The sequence below is a fragment of the Sorex araneus genome, chromosome 2 (assembly GCF_027595985.1).
Source record: "Sorex araneus isolate mSorAra2 chromosome 2, mSorAra2.pri, whole genome shotgun sequence".
In the NCBI taxonomy this organism is placed as follows: domain Eukaryota; kingdom Metazoa; phylum Chordata; class Mammalia; order Eulipotyphla; family Soricidae; genus Sorex; species Sorex araneus.
The window spans coordinates 235,375,657-235,399,054 of NC_073303.1; the positions used below are offsets into that span (position 1 = coordinate 235,375,657).

Genomic DNA, 23,398 nt, shown 5'->3' on the forward strand with positions numbered 1-23,398 from the left:
AAAGGATCAGAGCAGGAGAGGGGGAAGTAAGAGAAAGAGAAAGAAAGAAAAAGAGAAAGAAAGAGAGAAAGGAAAAAGAGATCAATTGAAATCATGTTAAACATCTCAGAGACAAGGTAAAAACAGTTGATATTTCACCCTGTCAGTAACTACTTGGCCACTCTGTTGAGAAATTTTTCTAGAAACTTGGTGATACAGAACAATTCTTACTGCTTTACCTCATCGTGGGAACTCAAGCCCAGGGCAGGCGTCACCATCAGAGCACAGAGCGTTTCCCGCTCAGGAGCCCCCTCACAGCCCCCTTCATGTCCTTGTTCCTCAGGCTGTAGATAAAGGGGTTCATCAGCGGTGGCACCACAATGTACAGCACTGAAGTGATGGCAGATGTTCTGGAAGATTCCGAGGCTGCAGAGCTAATGTACACCCAAAATGTCGTCCCATAGAACACAGCAACCACAGAGACATGAGAGCCGCAGGTGGAAAAAGCTTTCTGCTTCCCCTTGGCCGAGGGCATCCTCAGAACCGAGGAGACAATTCGAGTGTAGGAGAAAATGATTCCCGAGACGGGGATGCCCCCGAATATGGCAGCCACCAGGTAGATCAGCAGGTTGTTGATTGAGGTGTCAGAGCACGAGAGCTTGAGCAGCTGGGCGAGTTCACAGAAGAAGGTGGGGACGAGCACTTGGGAAGTGAAGGAGAGTCGCAGCGCCATCAGCGTGTGGATCAGAGCGTTGGTAACGGCAATAGACAACGAGAAGACGATGAGCAGCGTGCAGAGCAGCTGGTTCATGATGACCGTGTACCTCAGCGGGTGGCAGATGGCCACGTAGCGGTCATAGGCCATGGCAGCCAGGAGACAGTTTTCTAAACTCGTAAAAACTATAACAAAGAAGGTCTGGGCCATGCAGCCGACATAAGTGATGCTCTGTGTCTGGGTGCGGATGTTCTCCAGCATCTTGGGGATGGTGCAGGTGCTGATGCAGATGTCAGTGAAGGAGAGGTGGGAGAGGAAGAAGTACATGGGGGTGTGCAGGTGGGGGTCTGAGACCACGGCCAGGACAATGAGCAGGTTCCCCAGGAGGGTGACCAGGTACATGGACAGGAAGAGGCAGAAGAGGACAGGCTGAAGGTCCCGGTCATCAGTTAATCCTAACAGGAGGAATACAGGCGCTCCCGTCTGGTTGCTGGTGGCCCCACTCCTGATGACTCTGATGAAAAATCAGGAGAAAGGGGAGAAACCAGTGAGCTCCAGGGGAGCTTCCAATTGAACCTTGTTAGAAGGCACCACCTAAGGGGGGGCGGAGCGATGGGACAGCTGGGAGGGCACTTGCCCTGCACACAGATGACCCGGGTTTGACCCTGACATTGAACAGGGAATCCCTAGCGCTGCCAGGAGCAATTTCTAAGTGCAGAGCCAGGAGGAACCCCGGAGCATCTCTGGGTGTGACCTGAGAAGCCAAAAGGAAAAAAAAAAAAGCAAAATCTCAGTATTCCCCTCAGTCAGCAAGATCAAATCAAGGCACTTCTCTGTTCTCCTTGTATGTGGTTTTGCTTCTTTAATGTGTTTTGGGGCATTGGTTTATGTGCGGGATATACCCAGCAGTGCTGAGAGGTGACTCTTGGCTATGTGCTCATGAGCACTCCTGGCAGTGGTCTGTGGACCCCATGGGGTGATGGGGATTGAACATAGTTGGTTGTGTGCAAGATAAATGCCCTACCACTGTATGATCTTTCTGGCCTCATTGTAGGTATTTTCAATGCACCAAATAATTCCTTATCTGTGGACTCCCCCTCTCATATTCTTACATCATCTCAGTTCTTTCATTCACAGAATAAAACACCTTTATTTTATTTTATTTTATTTTTTTATAGTCCCTCAATTTATTTTCACACAGTATGAACAGAACTAGATTTATTACTTTGTTCTTGTTTGTATATTTAATAAATATCTTTTTTTCCTCAGTGATGCTATCAGGAACCCAAATGATTCAACAGCAAGAAATATTTCATAGCTAAGAATAAGAACAAGCCATAAAGAATTGAGCTTAATTGTCTTCACAAATCTAATCTGACTGTTCTCATAATGCTTTCTTTTTTTTTTAATTTATTTATTTTTAATTAGAGAATCACCGTGAGGGTACAGTTACAGATTTATACACTTTTGTGCTTATACTTCCCTCATACAAAGTTTGGGAACCCATCCCTTCACCAGTGCCCATTCTCCACCACCCGTAAACCCAGTGTCCCTCCCACCCTCCCCAATCCCATCTCCCCCCCACCCCACCCTGCCACTGTGGCAAGGCATTCCCTTCTGTTTTCTCTCTCTAATTAGCTGTTGTGGTTTGCAATAAAGGAAAACACCTTTATTTTAACTTGGAAAATTGCTTTGGATCTCTGCCAGCACCATGATTGCTTTGTCAGCAAGTTCATCATTTTGCACTTCTCTAAACGGAACTATAATTACAAGTCCTATACCATTAGAATTCTTTTTTGTTACTTAAAAAAATGAATCTAGACAGAGCACTTGTCTTGCATGCAGCTGACCTGGACTTGATCCCCAGAATCCCACACGGGCCCCCAAACACTGCCAGAAATAATTCCTGAATTCAGAGCCAGGAGTAACCCCTGATTATCTGAGCATCACTGGGTGTGATGAGAGAGAGAGAGAGAGAGAGAGAGAGAGAGAGAGTCTTGATAGATTTCTTTGCAACTTATTAGTTTACCTTAACAAAGAATTAGCACTATATCATCACACCAAATTCCCTTATATATATTAGAAGGAGAGCTTTTTGTCTTTAAGTATTTATGCATGCATACTCAACATAAAATCATAAAGAGACCAGAATCAAAATCAAGGTGATCTTCACCCCGGGATGACCAGAAAAGGAAGGGAATAAAATCCGGTACCTTTGACAGGCATAATATCTTGTTAGTTTCATTGGTGGAGGGATGGGTGTTTGATCATTGTGCGACTGTAACCCAAACATGAAAGCTTATAACTATCTCATGGTGATTCAATAAAATTTTAAAAAATATATTTTGTTAGTTTATAAAAAAGAAAGTAAGGCTTGAAGTTGATCCAGAAATTGTCAACCTGTTTTTATTTTGGAATATATTAAAATGCAAACATGAGGAGCTGGAGTGACAGGACAGTGAAGAGGGTGTTCGTCCTGCATGTAGCTCTGGGTTCAATCCCCGCCACCTCATGTGGCCCACTGGGCCATGCCAGGGCTGGAACCTGAGCACAGAACCAGGAGGAAGCCCTGAGCACCATCAGGTGTGGTCCAGAAACAAAAAAATAACAACATCAATTTGTTGTTGTGTAGTGTGTGTGTATACATACATGTATATATATATACATATATATGCATGTGCATATATGTCGGCCAATCGGTTTTTTCTTTCTAATTTTTTCTTTTTCTTTCTCAATTCAATTTTTATTTAATCACCTGAGATATAAAATTACAGAGTTGTTCATGATTGGTTTCAGTCACACAATGTTGCAACACTCTTCACCATGTATATTTGCCAACACCAATGCCCCCAGTTTCCCTCATGCACCCTCCCTTGCCTCCTCTATGGCAGGTACTTTTCTCCCCCCTCACACACACATACATTCTCTCTCTCCTTTTAAGCATTATGGTTTCAATACAGATACTGAAAGGTTATCATGTTTATTGCTTTACCTACTTTCAACACTCAGCTCTTGTCCAGAGTGAACACTTCCAATTGTTATTGTCATATCTCTGTCATTCTAATAGGGAATACTTAAAATTCAAATCAGAGGGCTGGGGCTTTGAACCAGAGTTTGAATAGGGGACAGCTAGTTCCACATCTTCACCTCTTCTTCACTGGGCCCAGGGCCCTCAGCATCCCCTCCAAAGAGGAAGCCAGGATCACATCTGTTCAAGGCTCTATCAAAAAGCAGGAATGTGAAGGAAGGAGTAAATGAGACAAGCCACCACAAGAATTCAAGTAACAGGGGACTGAAGAAATAGTACAGCCAATAGGATGTTTGCCTCGCATGCAGCCAACCCCAGTTTGATCCTTGGCATATGGTCTCCTGAGCACCACACCAGGAGTGATTCCTGAGTGCAGATCCAGGAGTAACCTCTGAACATCACTGGGTGTGACCCAAAAATCCAAAAAAATAAAAAGGCATTCAAGTCACTGTCAACATGACTTACAGCATCATCATAATTTGAGATGATGTGGGCAAATCTGTGAAAAGAAATGAACAGATTCTGCCACATGCCAAGCCTTGGGGCCCAGGCTGAGAACCAGCTGAGCATTTATAGGATGGTGCTTGGGAACTTGTGAACAAGAGAATGGAGCTGGCATCCCTGCCACCCTTTCCTGCCTCTCATCTCCTCCTGGCTTTCCCTGCGTGGACTGGGAGTGAGACACCTGTCCTGTCACCAGGGAATTGAAGTTACCTGGCTGGCATCCTTTTGGAAGGACGGTGTTTGATGCCACACCTGGATTTGAGGGAGAGAATCTCTATTTTCAGCAAGGCAGAGACCCAGTGAGGCCAAGGGATGCTGGTCAGGAAGTGTGTCTCTGCATGGAGCCTGAGGTGTATTTCGTCTCAGTAAGCAGGAACTGGTAAATAAACTTACTGAAGGGAAAGGCTTGGCAGCCTCTAGCTTCCTAGGGACTCAATATCCCCAGGACCTCATTAGATAGGGATGCTAATGAGAGTCTGTTCCCTGAGATACGCAAATCCTCAAAGACCCAAATGGTCCCCTTGAGTAATGATAGTGGGTCTCTGCCTGTGTTGGACCAGGTGGACGTCCATCACTCTCCTCACCTGCGCACACTCCATTTCCTCTTGAATTCAGCTACGCATTCACCCTTTCTCACTAATTCCAGATTTTTACAATGTTCTCAGCAAAGGTATCTTGTTTTTTTTTCACTCATCATCTTAGGAACATCAGTTAAAATAGCAAGTGTGTGGAGCTGGAGCATTAAGGCAGGGAGGGCGTTTGCCTTGCAATGTAGCAGATCTGGGTTTGATCCCCGGCATCCTATAGGGTCTGCCAAGCACCACTAGGAGTCATTCCTGAGTTTGAAATCAGGAGGAATCCCTGAGAATCGCTGGGTATGACCAAAAAAGCCAAAAAAAAAAAAAGAATAGAATAAGACAGCAAGTGTTCGAAGCAATGTTTGTAGTGGAATAATAGGAGACATTTATATGGATGCATCTCCTTGTTCGACAAGACAGATGTCATGGACTTGACAGATGCAGTGCAGTGATTTGAAACTGGGGAGAATTAGATCTATTGAAAACCCACACATTTCTTCATTTATTGGAAAGAGAAATATCAGAGTGGTTTGTCACTATGTGGCATGGAAGGAGAAGGGTGTGGCATGAACCAAGCAGGCTGGAAATATTGTTCATCCTCTGGAAAAAAGTTAAATTAAGCATCACAGTTTCAGAGAGACTATAGTATACCGAGAGCCACAACAAGTGATCACACGTTTACAAAAAGAAGATAGAAAATTATCTTTTGGCCATTGCAGACTTAAGGTTTTACGTGGGAGATACAACCATTTTCTTTTTTTAAAAAATTATTCTTTTATTGAATCACCAAGTGGAAAGTTACAAAGCTTTCAGGTTTAAGTCTCAGTTATACAATGCTCAAACACCCATCCCTTCACCAGTGCACATATTCCACCACCAAGAATCACAGTATACCTCCCCCCCACCCACCACCTGCCCAGCCTCCCACCCCCCGCCTGTGTGACTATAAATTTCACTTTACTTTCACTTTACTTTGATTACATTCAATATTTCAACATAAAACTCACTATTATTGTTTGGAGTTTCTCCCCCCCTAAGGTCAGACCTGCTGAAAAGGAAGCATTTGATAATTTGTTTTCCATTGTTGAGAATGAAGAGATATGAGGTCCAGTGGCCACACTAGTGGCTGCACGGTTTTGGATTTCTGTATTTTAGTATTTTAATAACTAAGTCCAGAGAAATATCTGCCAGAAATTGCATCATTGCAAGCTTGTACCCCTCAGCTACTTTATATTCCACATATGAGTGTAATCTGTCTGTGTCTGTCTCTTTCTTTCTGACTTGTTTCACTCAACATGATACTTTCCATGTTGATCCACTTATATGCAAATTTCATGACTTCGTGTTTTCTGACAGCTACATAGCATTTCACTGTGTAGATGTACCAGAGTTTCTTTAACCAGTCATCTGTTTTTGGGCACTCTGGTTTTTTCCATATTGTGGCTATGGTAAACAGTGCTGCAATGAACACAGAAATGCAGATGTCATCTCTACTATACCTTTTTGCCTCTCCAGGATATATTCCCAGGAGTGGTATTGCTGGGTCAAATGGAAGCTCAATTTCTAATTTTTTGAGAATCGTCCATATTGTTTTCCAAAAGGGCTGAACCAGTCGGCATTCTCACCAGCAGTGAAGGAGAGTCCCTTTCTCCCCACATCCACACCAACACTGGTTGCTTTTGTTTTTGGGATGTGGGCCAGTCTCTGTGGTGTGAGATGATATCTCATGGTTGTTTTGATCTGCATCTCCCTGATGATTAGTAATGTTGAATATTTTCTCATGTGCCTCTCAGCCATTCGGATTTCTTCTTTGGAAAAGTTTCTGTTCATTTCATCACCCCATTTTTTGATCGGGTTGGCAGTTTTCTTCTTGTGGAGTTCAACCAGTGCATTGTATATCCTTGATATCAACTCTTTATCGGATAGGTACTGTGTAAATATCCCTTCCCATTCTGTAGATTGTCTTTGTATTTTGGTCACTGTTTCTTTTGAGGTGCAGAAGCTTCTTAGGATACAACCATTTTCATCCAAACCAAAATTAAAAAAAAAGAATTTGGATAAAGGAAACAGCTTCAAGACTTAGCCAGAAAACAAGAGACTCACCATGAAATCCATCTATCATTATTAAATAATAAAAAAGCAGGAAAAGTGATTTCCCAAAATCTATTTCCCCATAAGATTGGTGTGCCCATGTGTATTAATATGACATTAATGTATCACTTATTTTTCCAGGAAAGATGCCAATCCTACACATGGATACTCTACTGCCTTCCTATGTCATGACCAGTCTACACAGACGCCACCCCAGCACCTCATAGGGTAACCCAAGCCTAGCCAGGAGTGGTGCCTGCGTATAGAACCAGGAGTCAACCCAGGTGTGACCCAAAATTACACGCACTCCAAAAGTAATAAATTAGAGAATTTAAAATTATCTTAAACACCAAAAACACGGGGTGTTTGCTTTAGGTGTCTGCTTTAGGCCCATGTCAAAATAAGCTTTAACCATTGTCTTTTTTCTTTTTTTACTTTTTGGGTCACATCCAGTGATGCTCAGGGGTTACTCCTGGTTACTCTGCACTCAGGAATTAATCCTGGTGGTGCTCAGGGACCCTATTGGATGCCAGGGATTGAATCCAGGTCAGTTGCATGCAAGGCAAATGCCCTCCCTGCTGTCCTATCGCTCTGGCCCCAACCATTGCCTTATCTATCCATTTTCTAAACAATTGTGCTGCATATTGGCTCTCCAGTTCTTCTGTTTCATTGTGGGACCTCGAATCCAGATGAGGGGAGTCACAGTGACAGAGAAAAATATCTCCCCTGACAAGCATGCCCAAGGCTCACTTCATGTCCATGTTTCTCATATTGTCAATAAAGGGGTTCATCGTTTGACAAATCACAATATAGATCACTGAAGCCACCTCACACTTTCCAGAAGATTCTAAAGCTGCAGTATACACACCCCAAACACCATTCCATAGAACAAGGTGACCACAGAGATGTGAGAGCCACAGGTGGAAAAAGCTTTCCACTTCCCTTGGGCCGAGGGCATCCTCGGAACCGAGCAGACAATCCAGGTATAGGAAAACATAATGCCAGAAATGATGCCGCAAGCCGACAAAGAGGCTACAGAAGGCAGATGAGCAAATTATTGATGAAGGTGTCAGAGCACGAGAGTTTGAGCAGCTGGGTGAGTTTGCAGAAGAAATGGGGGTGAACACACAAGAAGAGAAGCAGAGTCCAGAGCCATCAGCGCTCGGATCAGAGAATCTACGAAGCTAAAGAACAGCAAGAGGGCATGAGCAGTGCACAGAGAGACTAGTTCACCATGACTGTGAACCTCAGCAGGTGGCAGATGGCCACATATCGGTCATAAGCTATGGTGGCCAGGAGACAGTTTTCCAAGCCAGTGAAAGTCATGACAAAGAAGGTCTGGGCCAGGGAGCCCACATAGGCTGTGCTCTGCATCTGGGCGTGCATGTTCACCAACATCTTGGGCACGATGCAGGTGCTGATGCAGATGTCAGTGAAGGAGAGGTGTGAGAGGAAAAAGTACATGGGGGTGTGCAGGTGACAGTCAGAGAGCATGGCCAGGATGATGAGCAGATTCCTCAGGAGGGTGACCAAGTTACCTGGTCAGGAAGAGGCAGAAGAGGACAGGCAGCAGCTCTGGGTCATCTGTTGGTGCTAGCAGGAGGAAGATGGGAGCTCCTGCGAGGTTTCTTGCTGTGTGTTATTGATGAATCTGTTGGAAAAGGCACATTTGGGGGGATGAGAGAAATGAATGGTCCTGTGACAAGCATCTACTGGCATCTTGGTATACATATGCATAACCTTGAAATCCTCCACACTTATTTTTACAAACTGATTCAAGAGAGACCATCAATCTCTCATCCACCCTCAAGGAGAGGTAGATATATTTGGAGCTTTGAGGACCAGTGCTTAGACTAAAAAGAAAATAATTCAGGAGCCCGAGTAAGGCCAACAATAGGGAGGGCATTTTCCTTGCATGCAGATAACCTAGGTTTGATCCCCAGCATCCCCGATGGTCTCTCCAGAAGCGTTAGGAGTAATTCCTGAGTGCAGAGCCAGGAGGAACCCCGGTGCATCACCAAGTGTGACCCAAAAAGAAAAAAAATAAATTTATATGCCTTTTGTGGATTCATTTGTTTTCATTAACAAGGTATTATTACATCATTGTTTATTCCTCTATTTCCTGGTGTATATTATTAGAGTGACAGCTTTTTAATCTTCTAAGTCTTTACAGATCTACATTCAAAATAAAGCTCTGGATGATAAATTCCATCTTGCTCACAAAGGTGTCTTGTCTTCAGAAAAGGAAAACCAGGAGAAATTGGAATAAAATTCAGTGGTTTATACAGATTATTTTGCTTCTTGAAGGAAGGGAAAAAACCTTTATATATGAATATGCCAAGTTTGGAATGTATTGAATGATAGGTCTGAGTATTTGAATTATTTCCTTTTTAGGTGATACTGACTACTTTATATGTTATCTTTATCTATATTTTATATATATTTAAATTGAGATTTGGTGGTCTAATACTACTAATAATGGTGTCTCATGCACATAATTTCAACACCACACCCATTACCAGTGTATCCATCCTTCCTCAAGTCCCCACCCCCAAACCAACCCCCCCCAAGTTCAATTGAGTGGACCAGTTCTTTTTGGAGGGCACACCCTACATTGCTCAGGGGTTACTCCCAAATCTGCACTCAGGAATCACTCCTGGCAGTGCTCAGGGACCATATAGGATGCTGGGGATTGAACTCAGATTGGCTGCGTTCACTCCAGCCAAAGGACAGGCTAGTTCTTTTTTTTTTTTTTGCTTTTTTGGGTCACACCCAGCGATGCTCAGGGGTTACTCCTGGCTTTGCACTCAGGAATTACTCCTGGCAGTGCTTGGAGGACCATATGGGTGCCCAGGATTGAACCCGGGTCTGCCGCGTGCAAGGCAAATGCCCTATCCGCTGTGCTATCGCTCCGGCCCCAGATAGGCTAGTTCTTAATACTGTTTTCTCTCTTCCTTTCCACTAGAAAATATTTTGATTTGAATGTGAGCCCTGGGAAAACAGCCAGCTCTTCTTTCTCACTCTCTCTTCAATCTAACTATGAGGACGGAATCCATTTGACTCAATGGTCCTTCCAGGATCAGGTTTGGCAATAAAAGCAGGTGGGGGTAAAGCCAACCTTTGCCCCTTACCGCCACTCAGGAATTCCAAAGAAAATCTCTTGTGTTGGTCGTTCTATTTGAGGAAGGTCAGATAATTGCAGAAGGAAATGGGTTCTGCCATTTCACCAGACAAATTGAGACACCAGATTGAGGACCAGATTGAGACCAGATTGAGAACCTCCTGAGGATTTCTAAAGGGGTGCATGAGACCTCGTCAAGGAAAAAGTTGGGCTGGAGTCTCTGCAGCCCTTCCCCGACCATCATCCTCTCCTCGCTTCTGTTGGATGGAAGGAAAGCAAGACTCCCTCATGACTTCGTGTTAGCTAGGGGAACAAATTCACCTAACTGATATCCCTGCGCTGTGAGACATGTTCAGACATCTGGATATGGGAGATGGAAGATCGATCCTTGGGAAAGAGAAAGATGTGGTGAGGCCAAGACACACTGTCCAGAAAGAGCATCTCTGCATGGAGCCTGAGGTGTATTTCATCTCAGTAAGCAGGAACTGGTAAATAAACTTACTGCACGGAAAGTCTTGGCAGCCTCTAGCTTCCTAGGGACTCAATATCCCTAGGACCTCATTAGATGGGGATGCTAATGATTGTCTGTTTCTGAGATAAGCAAATCCTCAAAGACCCAAATGTTCCCTTGAGTAAAGGTGGTGAGTCCCTGCCCGGTTTGGACCAGGTGGGCATCCATCACTCTCCTCGCCTGCACACACTCCATTTCCTCTCCTTGAATTCAGATACACAGACACCATTTCTCAAAAATTCCAGATTTTTATTACATCATTAACCAAAAAATTTTTTCCCTTGGTTTTGGGGCCACACCTGTAGGTTCTCAGGGGTCCTGGCCCTGCACTCAGGATTTACTCCTGGTGGGGCTCAGAAGACCTGATGGGTTGACAGGGATGGAACCTAGGTTGACTGTGTGCAAGGCACATACTCTCCACATATTCCTATCACTCTGGCCCCCATTCACAAAATATTGTTTCCCAAAAACAGGTGAGTGGATAAAGAACCTGGGAACCATAAGCACCACAGAATACTATTCAGCTATAAGAAAAGATGCAAGATGGATGAAAGGGGGTGGTATCATGTGGAATGCAGTGAGTAAGAGGAAGAGGGACAAACTCAGAGTGATCCCAGATCAGGAAACTGAGTAAGAGAATAACAAGTGACCAATGACATCAGACCCTGGTGGCTGATGCTCAGAGCTGAGATGACTAAGACGGTGTGGTGAAGAGGAGGTCGAAGGGGACCTTCAGACATGGATGGAAGGATGTCGACACGCTGGGGCTGGGGTGCTGTTGGAACACTGCATGCCTGAAACTTTCTTATTAACAGTCTTGCAAATCACAGTGCCAAGAACGTGGAAGACCAAAGAATTGGACGAAAGGTGGAACAAGAGTGTTTGGAATCTGTCACCCAAGTAACAGGCATCAGCAAGCAGAGGAAGCGACTCTGGCTTAATAACACTTGTTCATGAAGTAAATGAACCCTTATCAGAGAAAGCATAGAATTATTAGTGAGACCTCATTGATTCTGGGATAACGAAGGGATCCTCTCTCACTGCGGGCATATTAGCTGCGTGTGCATCTGTAGTAGAATGAGGGGACAGAAAGAAGAAAACAGAAAGGACAATTGGGGACCCACCTAGTTAATCTGCGATAAACATCCACCTCAAAGCCCTGATTCTTAGCAAAACAAACCATCCTGCCTTCAGAGAATATCCAAGAATTCAGGTGAATTCAGTGAGGTGAATGCCAGATGCGATCCTCAGCACCCTATATGGTCCCCCAAGAACCGCTGTTGAATAATTTCTGAGCACAGAGCCAGGAGTAATCCTTAGCCTCACCAGGTGCAGCCCAAAACCTAAATAAATAAATAATAAGATGTGGTGGTGTATTAGGGTCTCTTACTGTTTTCCCTCAGTGCAGGAACTCAAGCCCAGAGCAGGCATCACCATCAGAGAATAGACCGTTTCCCGCTCAAGAGCCCCCTCACGGCCCCCTTCATGTCCTTGTTCCTCAGGCTGTAGATAAAGGGGTTCATCAGCTGTGGCACCACAATGTACATCACTGAAGTAACAGCAAATTTTCTGGAAGATTCTACAACAGCAGAACTAATGTACACCCCAAACGCCGTCCCATAGAACAAGAAAATCACAGACAAGTGAGAGCCACAGGTGGAAAAAGCTTTCTGCTTCCCCTGCGCTGAGGATATCCTCAGAACTGAGGAGACGATCTGAGTGTAGGAGAAAATGATACCTGAGACAGGGATGCCTCCAAATACGGCAGCCACCAGATAGATCAACAGGTCATTAATGAAGGCATTGGAGCATGAGAGTTTGAGCAGCTGGGCGAGTTCACAGAAGAAGTGGGGGACCAGCACTTTCGAAGGGAAGCAGAGTCGCAGCACCATCAGCGTGTGTAGCCCAGAGACTGCAACACTTGTCAACAGCGAGAGAGCAATGAGCAGCGTGCAGAGTGACTGGTTCATGATGACTGTGTACCTCAGTGGGTGGCAGATGGCCACGTAGCGATCATAAGCCATGGAAGCCAGGATATAGTTTTCCAAAGCAGTTAAGACAATGACGAAGAAGGTCTGGGCCATGCAGCCGACATAAGTGATGCTCTGTGTCTGGGTGCGAATGTTCTCCAGCATCTTGGGGATGGTGCAGGTGCTGATGCAGATGTCAGTGAAGGAGAGGTGGGAGAGGAAGAAGTACATGGGGGTGTGCAGGTGGGGCTCCAAGACCACGGCCAGGATGATGAGCAGATTGCCCACGATAGTGACCAGGTACATGGTCAGAAAGAGCCAGAAAAGAACGGGCTGTAGCTCTGGGTCATCTGTCAGTCCTAGTAGGAGGAAGATGGGAGCTTCTGTGAGGTTTCCGGGTGTAAGACTGCTGGTGAATCTGAGTCAGGGAAAGGGAGGGGGGAAGTGAGCATCTCTTTAGCATTAGAGCCCATGGTACCTGGTTAGAAATGTGTGCACCAGGCATTCTGCAGAGTTCCAACCATGCACTCTGACTTAAATACAGTATATTATAAAATTCTATCCCTCTGGTGAGAATTTTATAGAAGTTGATGGACTCTGCCTGAGATCCAGAGTCTCAATGAAAAGGATCTGACTGTGTCATTCGTGACTTTATATGAAGGTGCAAGTCTGTTCTGATCTTTGTTTTTTGAGTGGGAGGTCACACCCAGTGACGCCCTGGGTTTACTCCTGGCTCTGCACTAGGGTATCACTCCTGGTGATGCTCAGGGAGACCCTGTGGGATGCTGGAGAATGAAACTGGGTCAACTGCATGCAAGACAAGAGCCCTCTCGACAGGACTATCACTCCAGCCTCTGATCTTTCAATTCTATTCTAATATCATATGATTACTTGTCCTCAATTTTTTCTATTAGCTCAGATACTTATCACCTCTTTGGTTCTAGGCCTGGTGCCATGTGCTAAGACTGTAGGAATCAGAAATGTTAGTTTACTGGGATATATTTCCTATCTCAAATCAAAGAAAATGAAGCATTTTGCTTAATCCCTTTTGTAAACATGGTTCCCAAATTTGCCATGAACTCCAAACTATTTGAAGACCTTGTCCAAATTTCACAGATGTTATACCACTGTGGTACTTCTGTCACTCTGGTAACTGAAAGTGAATGCTTTCTCATGAGCTGTCTAGTTCTTCAAAGCAAATTCTAATTTAGGGATTTTTATTATTTGCTACTCAAGTGACATCAAAGTACAGGATGACAATAAAGAGATTAATCACTCCCGAGATGATGTTTAAAAATCCAGACATTTTGCTTTACTCATCATATCATTATGGCAAATAATCTGGTATTTATAAATCTCTTCTCTCTGATGTGTACACAGTCAAAGTTATTTACTTCCCAAGAGAATCAATGTGCTAAATAAAAATCTATGGCTGAAATCCCTCAATATCATAACTCTGCTCCATCAAAAAAGTAAAATTTTTGCATGTTGAAAGCTAATACAAACCAACCCATATGCAAAGCCTTTTACAGCTGGAATGATTTTGTTTCTGTGATTTAAGAATTAATGTTTGTATACTTGGTCCTGATTCATTCTTCTTTACAGAGTTGTGCATGATATCATTGCATAGCAGTTTCCCTCTCCATTCCATGATATATATTAAAAGTAGAAGATTGTCATCTTCTAAATCTTTATGGCTACACATTCTATTCAAAGCAAGTTTGCTTCAAGAATATGGAGGTAGGGGGAACAAATCAAAAAATAATAAAGGAAGCTTGCAAGATAACAGTAGGTTTAAGAGAGTTTGTCTGTGCAAGGGACAGACAAACAGAAAATCAAGGGAATAAAATCCAGTTCACCTGAGTTTTGCTTTGTTGTTGGTTTTTTTTGAGACAAAAAGGTTGGAGTTTATATAGAACCATGTCAACCTTTGTTGATGTTGGGATATATCAAAAGGAAGCATGAATTTTATTTATTTTTAGGCATGAACTTTAAAATATATTTTTCTATCTCTTATTCTACTAGGAAAAATCTGGAATTGAATAAGAATACTGGGAACTCAGCTAGCTTTCACTCTATCCCTCTCGCTTTTTCCTTCTCTTCCTGCCCTCCCCCTCGACACCCCCGACTCTCAGGAATCCAGCAAGGAACACACACTGGTATATAAAGAACCAGGAACAACATAAAAGGGGAAAATGAAAACAAGGCCTTCCTCCCAACCACCACAAGAAGACAAAATTAAAACATTAGCTTGTAGACACCCTGTGAAGAAAGAAAAGCCAAAAGGAAGTAAGTTCTGCCCTTTCCTAAGACATTTGTGGCCAGCCAACTGAGAACAATTCATAGATCATCCTTGTCAACAAGATGACATTTGACCCAAAATCCCTGCAACCCTTTTATGTCTATCATCTTCTGGCTTTCCTGGAATGGAAAAGAAGTAAGATACCTGAGTAAGAGAAAAATGTGGACTGCATGAAATGGGAGCAAGATACTGGAGTAATGGAGTAAGATACTCTAGTAAGGGAGTAAGATGGCATGGAAAGAATGGGTGCAATATACCCAAGTCAAAGACTAAGAGGGAATGGATGGAATGGGAGTAAAATACTCAAGGAAGGGAGTAAGAAACCTGGGTCAGGAAGTAAGATGAAATAATAGGATGGGAGTAAGATACCCAAGTCAGGGAGTAAGATGGCATGGCTGGAACAGGAGTATGACATCACTAAAGTGTTAGGGATTTATTAACTTGGAGATTTCATTTACCTGGTTGACATCACTGGGGAGGGATGCTGGATCAGACACCAGGATACGCAGGACAGGTGCGTCCTCAGCAAAGGCAGAGAAACAGCAGGGCCAAGGGATCCCGGCCAGGTGGCTCACCATTGAGTGAACTGTGAGCTGTGCTTCTTCTCGGGAGGCAGGAGCTATGAAGGAAGCCTCTGGCCAGCGAACGCTCTCCATCCTCCAAGTTCCTAGGGAATCAATGTCCACAGGACCTCATTAGAATGGTATGTTAATGAGGTCTGATCCCTGGGTTAGGCAACCCCGAAAGACCAAAACTTCAGATTCACAGAAGTAATGATGGTGAATCTCTGGCCCACATTAGACCAGGTGCACGCCCTCCACTCCCCTCACCTGCGAACATTCCTCTCCATTTCCCATGCCTTGCATTCATATACACATCTCTTACACCTCCTCACTAATTTTAGATAAAACAAATAATGATGGCAATAAATTTTTTTCCTAAGAATAGATGAGTGTATAAAGAACCTACTGTCTATATATACAGCAGAATACTGCTCAGATTTCAGAAAAGATAAAATCATGGGGACAGAGAGTGATAGGACAGCAGAGAGGACACTTTCCTTGCATGTGGCCTATCTGGTTTCGATCCCCAGCATCCCATAGGGTCCCTCGAGAACCACTAGGAGTAATTCCTGGGGGTATGTTGCCACCAGCAGGTCAACCTGTACCAGCAGGGTGAGTGCATCAGCAGCCTGATGGTGCCTTCAGACTTCCAGGTACCCCCAAATTGCCTGTTTGTTTGGTCAGACCCCAACCACCTGGGGCCAAGTTTACCAAGAAGTTAAATGACCAAAAGTTAGGTATGTGGGAGCCACACCCACAAACCACCTCCAGCTCAGCTATTCAAGTTTACTTATTGGCCTTTTTTCAGACACTCATAAATCTGGAAAGAGCTCAAAAGCCACAGTTAGGGCCGGTGCAATTGGGCAAAGGGGTGCACCCTGCAGGGCATGTGCCAAAAGTTTATATCTCTGGAAAAGATGGAGACAAGGGCCATGATCCAGAGACATACAAAGAATCTCTGAACTGAGCAGTTTGCTGCAGAGATGCCTCTGGATATTTAGCCAGGCCAACTTCACCTGGGTACCTCAGACAGGGGCAGGCATCTTCCCTCCGCCCGTCCTGTAAAACCCCAGCAGCCGCCAATTTCCACTACCCAATGAGAAGTGCAGGTACACGGGTTCATTGACAACGAATTCCAGGTCTCAAGGGGTAGGGGAGGGGCCAGTGCCTCTCATTCCCCCATCCCTATGGGACCCTGGAGGTCACGCCCACAAACTGCCTCCAGCTGCTACTTAAGTTCCATAATGGCCATGATCCAGAGACAGACAAAGGAATGTCCAAACTGAGCAGCTCGCAGCAGAGATTTCTCCAGACCCTCTCTGTCACTGTCACTGTCATGCCGTTGCTCATCGATTTGCTCGAGCGGGCACCAGTAATGTCTCCAGTTTTAGACTTAAAAATAATAATAATAATAAAAAAATTAACATTCTGAATAAAAAATAGTAACGTGGAATTCACGCCCAATTCAATCAGCTTAATCAGTGGCTGAAGAAATAGCAGTACTCCTACATTAAAAATAATAATAAGAGTAATTCCTGAGTGCAGAGAAAGGAGTCAGCCATGAGCATCACCAGGTGTGGGCCAAAAACTTTTTTAAAAAGAAAAATGGAAATATGAAATATATCTTTGCTGCAGTAGAGCTGGTTTCTATGTTTGTTGTATTGAGCTGAGTGAAATCAGTCAGAGAACACTAGCATCATCCCATGACGCCAAGGACCCCCCAAGTGCCCAGAGACTTCTTGGGGGACACCAGGGCTGGGGGGCCTGGAGTGATAGCACAGCGGGTAGGGTGTTTGCTGGGTTCGATTCCCAGCATCTCATATGGTCCCCCGAACACCGCCAGGAGTAATTCCTGAGTGCATGAGCCAGGAGTAACCCCTCTGCATCACCGGGTGTGACCCAAAAAGCAAAAAAACAAAAACAAAAAAACAGGGCTGGGAACATTGCCTGGTATCCTCTCCCGTTATGAAATCCTCAGTCCAGTTGCCTTTTTTTGGGTCGAGGGAGTGTTTGGGTCACACCTGGTCATACTCAGAAGTTACTCCTGGCTCTGCACTCAAAAATTATTCCTGGCGGCAGTGCTCAGGAGATAAAGGGGTTGCAGGGAATCTAATGCAGGTTGGGCAAAGCAAGGCAGATGCCCTGCAAACTCTCTACTCACTGTACTATACCTCTGGTTACCCACTGCTTTTTAAGAAATTCTACCTGAATATTACTGCAAGTATGTGTCTTTGGGATTTGGGAGACGTCTCACCTGTTGGCAGTAGGCATGATCTAGCAGAAAACACGCAAACCAGACCCAAACTCAGGGCCCTGAGCTGATGTTTCAAATCTTGAGGTAGAATGGGTATTCATTCCATGAGACATTGATTACTGTCAATGGCTCCGACATGAGAATACCATTTTTATTAGGTTACGAGTCATTTTCTGAACATGAGGAAGGGTATGAGAGATAAAATACATGTCACCCAAACAGAAGAGTAAAGCAACCACATGCTGGAGAATTCTAATCTGACTGATTGGGGTTTGGTGTTGATCTATCTCCAACTGTGCTTAGACTAAACCTTCTGGTGTTTTCTACCATTACAGGACCCCTTCTAAAAATAACCAACGGAAAACATCAGATTATCAAGGCCTATTTTTCACAGTAAACCTGGGACAGTACAAGGAGGCCCCAAGGAAAGAGAGAACTCGAAATCTTGAGGTTCTGCTTCTCTCTGGCTGGGGCGTTGAACTAGAGTGAGTATTCTTTACTGGTGAATCAAAAAACATGAAAGGGCATAACAAGTGCTTCAAAAGGTAATACAAAGTTCTCCCATGTTTTTACTTAAACCAACAGTTCTGGAAATTAGGGCTCATAGGGTAGGGGGGCGGATATGAAGATTGGTTTCGAACCTTGCCACTAGGCTACCGATGTATTTAAGATTTTTATTTGACCATCTCAACGTATGTCTCTAGGCAGCAAGTTCTGAGTAACATGAGTTTTTTTATATTATTATTTTTTCTTTTATTGAATCACCATGTGGAAAGTTACAAAGGTTTCAGGTTTAAGTCTCAGTTATAAAATGCTCGAACACCCATCCCTTCACCAGTGCACATAGTCCACCACCAAGAATTACAGTATAGCTCCACCCCACCCCCACACATCCCCAGCCCCCCACTCCGCTTGTAACATGAGTTTTGTATTATATCATGCTAAGATCAAGGGAGATAGAATGTGGACACATGGCTTTGCAGTCTGCTCTGAATCCCAGGACAGACACAGGCTCCAGTTGGCTCCATGAGGAATTCTATTGTCACTGATTGCAGGAAAGGCATCAGCCCATTGTCTCTGGGCTTGGTTTTTTACGCTGGCACCTCCCTCTGAGGAACCCCCTGACAACCTGCTCGGTGGACACGGAGCGGGGCAGGAGCAACTCCATCATGCCTGGTTCCTGCTTCACATCTTCTTTTACTTAAACCTTTTTGTTTTTATTAAAACCCAGCTCCCCCTGCCCCGCCCCTTTAGCCATCTATGAGGGAAAGACATCTGGGCTGAAAACTCAGCCTTGGCAAATAGTTTCATAACTGCATCCGCTATCTATAGAAGTCACCCAGACACAAGCAGGGTGAGCAGAATGTTTTGAAAACATGTCTAGATCACCTATCTGTAACTGCTTGTTTGTACTTGTATCACTTGTCATCCGTTTGATCCTCCATTTGCTCGAGGGGGCTCCATTTGTCCTGTCCAGTGCTAGTATAGACCAATGATATCTGCTCGCTCCAGGAACAGGAAGAACCTTAAGTCATTCATTCAGGGTTTTGATGAAGAAGTCTGATCATCTCATTGGCGGGCGACCACGTGGTCTTTTGATGTCCCATGGAATCCAGTAGGTAACAGCTCTAGTCCAGTGGTCATCTCTGAATCACATTTCGTGTCTGGCCCATCTGATTTTCGATGTCTTGGCGTCCCTGATTCTTGATCATTGATGGAGGTCGGAACTCCGGATTCCTTCTCTCACTTGAGTGAAACGTGATACTCCTAGCATAGGTCTTTCGATTCCTCTTTGGGAGACCCGAATAGCGTTCTTATCCTGTTTTCATACAGCCCAGGTTTCTGAGGTGTATATTAGTGCAGGAAGAACAGTGGAGTCGAAAAGCTGCGCCCAGAGCCAGAGGTTCTTCATCTCCTTAACCATTTCTTCGACACTCTTGAAGGCATTCCACGCTGCTCTCTTCCTCCTGCGCAGTTTGTACTACTTGAAATTATGTTTTCTTCTGAATCATGAAACTTGCATTTTCATTTATGTTTTTGTTAAAATTCATAAGTGCAGACTATGATGTAAGCAGATGTGAGCATTGACTCTAAAACTTGGGGCTTCTCCCTTGTTCGGGGTCTTGCTTGGGCCTGTGTGCCTAGAAGCTTGACCCTAGCTAGCTGGCTTAATAAACTCTGCTTGTGTGTTACATTACTGGCTGAACTCTTTGTGCAGGTTTGGAGAGGGGGAAATTATCATCACCGGACCCTAACACCTCCCTCCAACAGAATTAGTGATGGCAGATCAGCTCAGGCAGTCTGAAAGAGTTCCTGTTACCCTGTTACTAGGATGAACCCACTTCTGAAGCCCTTGGAACACACAGTAGCTCATCACTGGAGCCTATGAAACTCTCGATGATGCTCATTGATGAGACTCAATAGCTCACCATCTTCTTAAACCATGGTGATCGTTTCTGCACATCTCTTAAGCCCTAAGTGAAAGGTCCAGGGGGGTGGACGGCTCTTCACACATGACAGACCAAGAGCACAATCCAGGCAATTACTCACTGGGGACATCAAACCAGCCCCTTTATCCATTCTAGGCAAACTCTAGTGTGTCATTGGCACAGGACAGGAGAGACAGTAAAGTACAGTTGGGGGCACAGGGGGAAATCAGACACACAGATTTCAACTCATTGATGTTTTACCAATTGAATGTGAATGTTAAATATCGATTGACATATTGACTAGCCATTTTATAAAACGCTATTGTGGAAAAGCAAGGGAATGGGTAGTACTGAATGATAACAAACCTTGAACTATGGTTACAATATTGAGGTTATCAATGAGACCATCGAGAAAGCACAGTGGGAGGGCTCTTGCCTTGCACATCACACAGATTTGACCCTGTACATCCCATATGGTCCCCAAGTCTGACAGGAGCAAGCCCTAAAAACTGCCAACTGTGGCCCCAAGAACAAAAATACAAAATGAAATATTTGAAGATTACTGGGGTGAAAATGAGCACAGGTAAGAGAAAGCATAGAATTGTTAGTGTGTTCTCATCTGAATTATAGGACGATGAGGGCACAGGCTCTCACTGGAGCACACTGTTGGCATATCTGTGGTAGAATGGGGGGCCTGGAAAGAGGAAATCAGAGAGGACAATTGGGGACCCACCCAGATCATCTGCAAAAAAACATCCACCTCAAAGGACTGATTCTTTGCAAAATAATTTATCTTCCTTCAGAGAATATCCAAGAGTTCAGGTGAATTAGGAGGTGGATGCATGCCAATGAGAGTCATTATACCAGATATTCAATGGAAAATTTGCCTCAGCTGTCTAGACTAGAAGCCAATGGGGCCGGAGCTATAGTAGAGCTGTAGGGAACTTCTCTTGCACCCGGATTCGATCCCCAGCATCCTACGTGATCCCTGGAGCACTGGCAGGAATAATTCCTCAGCATGGAGCTAGGATTAAACCCTGAGCATCATCAGGTGCAACCCCAAACCTAAATAAATAAATAATAATGAAAACTAGGAGCTACTGTTTTACTTCAATGTGGGAACTCAATCCCGGAGCAGGTGTCGCCTTCAGAGACTTGACCACTTCCCGCTTAGGAGCCCCCTCACGGCCCCCTTCATGTCCTTGTTCCTCAGGCTGTAGATAAAGGGGTTTATCAACTGTGGTACCACAAGGTACATCACTGAGGGGATGGCAGATGTTCTGGAAGATTCCATGACTGTAGAATTAATGTAAATCCCCAACGTTGTCCCATAGAACAAGAGAACCACAGACAAGTGAGAGCCACAGGTGGAAAAGGCTTTCTGCTTCCCCTGGGCCGAGCGCATCCTCAGAACCGAGGAGAAGATTTGAGTGTAGGAGAAAATGATGCCTGAGAATGGAATCCCAGCAAAAGTGGCAGCCACCAGGTAGATCAGCAGGGTATTGATGAAGGTGTCAGAGCACGTGAGTTTGAGCAGCTGGGCAAGTTCGCAGAAGAAGTGGGAGATGAGCACTTTCGGAGGGTAGTAGAGTCGCAGCACCATCAGCGTGTGGATTAGGGAGACTGCAACACTTCCCAACAGCGAGAGAGCAATGAGCAGCGTGCAGAGGGATTGATTCATGATGACCGTGTACCTCAACGGGTGGCAGATGGCCACGTAGCGGTCATAAGCCATGACGCCCAGGAGACAGTTTTCTAAACTCGTAAAAACTATAACAAAGAAGGTCTGGGCCAGGCAGCATGCGTAGGTGATGCTCTGTGTCTGGGTGCGGATGTTCACCAGCATCTTGGGGATGGTGCAGGAGCTGATGCAGATATCGGTGAAGGAGAGGTGGGAGAGGAAGAAGTACATGGGGGTGTGCAGGTGGGGATCTGAGACCACAGCCAGTACAATGAGCAGATTGCCCAGGAGGGTGGCAATGTACATGGTCAGGAAGAGCCAGAAGAGGATGGGCTGCAGCTCCGGATCATCTGTTAATCCTAGCAGAAGGAAGATGGGAGTTCCTGTGAGGTTTCCGGGTGCAAGGTTGCTGGTGAATCTGGTGGAAGAGTCAGGGGAAAGGGAGGGAGGAAGTGAGTGTCTCCTTGGCATTAGAGCCCTTGGTGTCTTATTAGGAAAGTATGCTCCAGGCATTCTGCAGAGTTCCAACTGTGAACTCTGATTAAAATACAGCAATACTCAAACCTCCTTCAAGTGAGAATTTGATAGTCTCTGCCTGAGATCCAGGGTCTCAATGAAAAGGATCTAATCATGTAATTAGTGACTTTATAAGAGGACTCAAGTCTGTTCTGATATTTTATTTTTCTCCGTGGGATAGGAGGGCATATCCATGATACTCTGAGTTTACTCCTGCCTCTACATTCCTGGTGATGCTTGGGTGGGGGTGTTGGGAGGGGACCCTATGGATGCTGGTGATTGAACCAAACCAGGGTCAGCCACATGCAAGGCAAGCATCCCCAAGGATTATCGCTCCAGCTCCTGATCTTTTACCTCTATTATAATGTCACATGACTCCTGTGAGTTCACCGAGTACTATGGGTGCTGTGAAACTCTTGCCTTAGGTGGCTGAGAGCTGCCTCCAGTCCTCCCCAGTCCTCCCCAGCAGAGAAACAGAGATAGGCAGGGACCACTGACTGATGGTGAAAATGGCCTGTTTAATGCAGAGATGTTAGCATACTTATAGAACAGCTGAGGGGGTGGAGGTACCTAGGTGTGATTAATCATTTACATCTGGAAATTTATATAGATCATTCACATGGGAAGACATTAGCATAGGAAATTCTCTTGGGAAACACTGTCTCCCAAGGACGTCTACATTGCTTTTATCTTTCCCTCTAGTTGTATATGTTATCGATACTTGCAGTTGTTTGGATGAACACAGTACGAGACAAAGATCCCAACACTTAGTTCTCTGGGCTCTGAGAGCAAGCAAGGCTTTTACAGTAAATCCCAGACTAAGTCCTCAGGCCAGTTCAGCTTGTCATTTCCCATGGGGGGGGCCTGTCTCTTAAGTCATAACAGCTTGCATCAAGACCATGCATTTATGCTTTCTAGACTTTGCCACTCGCCTGGGGTCCATCCTAATCCCACAGTGGGACCTCCCTTTTGGAGTGTTAGGAACTACAGCAGCTGAAGCCTGAGTCAAGTAATTATGATGCAATGCCTAGGACTAGATGGACTGGAGTGATAGTACAGCAGATAGAGTGTTTTCCTTGCATGTGGCCAACCCGGGTTGAGTCCTCCTTCCCTCTCAGAGAGCCCGGCAAGCTACCGAGAGTATCCCGCCCACACA

The 23,398-nt window shown here is 44.8% G+C and overlaps 3 protein-coding genes and 1 pseudogene across 3 annotated transcripts; all 4 read right to left on the reverse strand.

The window, feature by feature from the left end:
- Positions 1 to 256: 256 nt before the first annotated feature.
- LOC101549590 (olfactory receptor 7G2-like) lies at positions 257 to 7,686 on the reverse strand. The gene is made up of 2 exons (XM_012935207.2): positions 7,646 to 7,686; positions 257 to 1,208 (listed from the first exon to the last, which is right to left on the reverse strand). The coding sequence occupies exons 1-2, from the start codon at positions 7,684 to 7,686 to the stop codon at positions 257 to 259; spliced, it is 993 nt and encodes a 330-aa protein (XP_012790661.2).
- Positions 7,687 to 7,742: 56 nt separating this feature from the next.
- On the reverse strand, positions 7,743 to 8,389 carry LOC129401782 (olfactory receptor 7G1-like; annotated as a pseudogene).
- Positions 8,390 to 11,963: 3,574 nt separating this feature from the next.
- LOC101549057 (olfactory receptor 7G2-like) lies at positions 11,964 to 17,633 on the reverse strand. The gene is made up of 2 exons (XM_004619540.3): positions 17,617 to 17,633; positions 11,964 to 12,915 (listed from the first exon to the last, which is right to left on the reverse strand). Exons 1-2 carry the CDS (start codon positions 17,631 to 17,633, stop codon positions 11,964 to 11,966), a joined length of 969 nt encoding a protein of 322 aa, XP_004619597.3.
- A 3,559-nt stretch (positions 17,634 to 21,192) lies between these two features.
- Positions 21,193 to 22,239, reverse strand: LOC101548796 (olfactory receptor 7G2-like). Its single transcript, XM_004619539.3, has one exon. It carries the CDS (start codon positions 22,237 to 22,239, stop codon positions 21,193 to 21,195), a length of 1,047 nt encoding a protein of 348 aa, XP_004619596.3.
- Between the last annotated feature and the right edge of the window lie 1,159 nt (positions 22,240 to 23,398).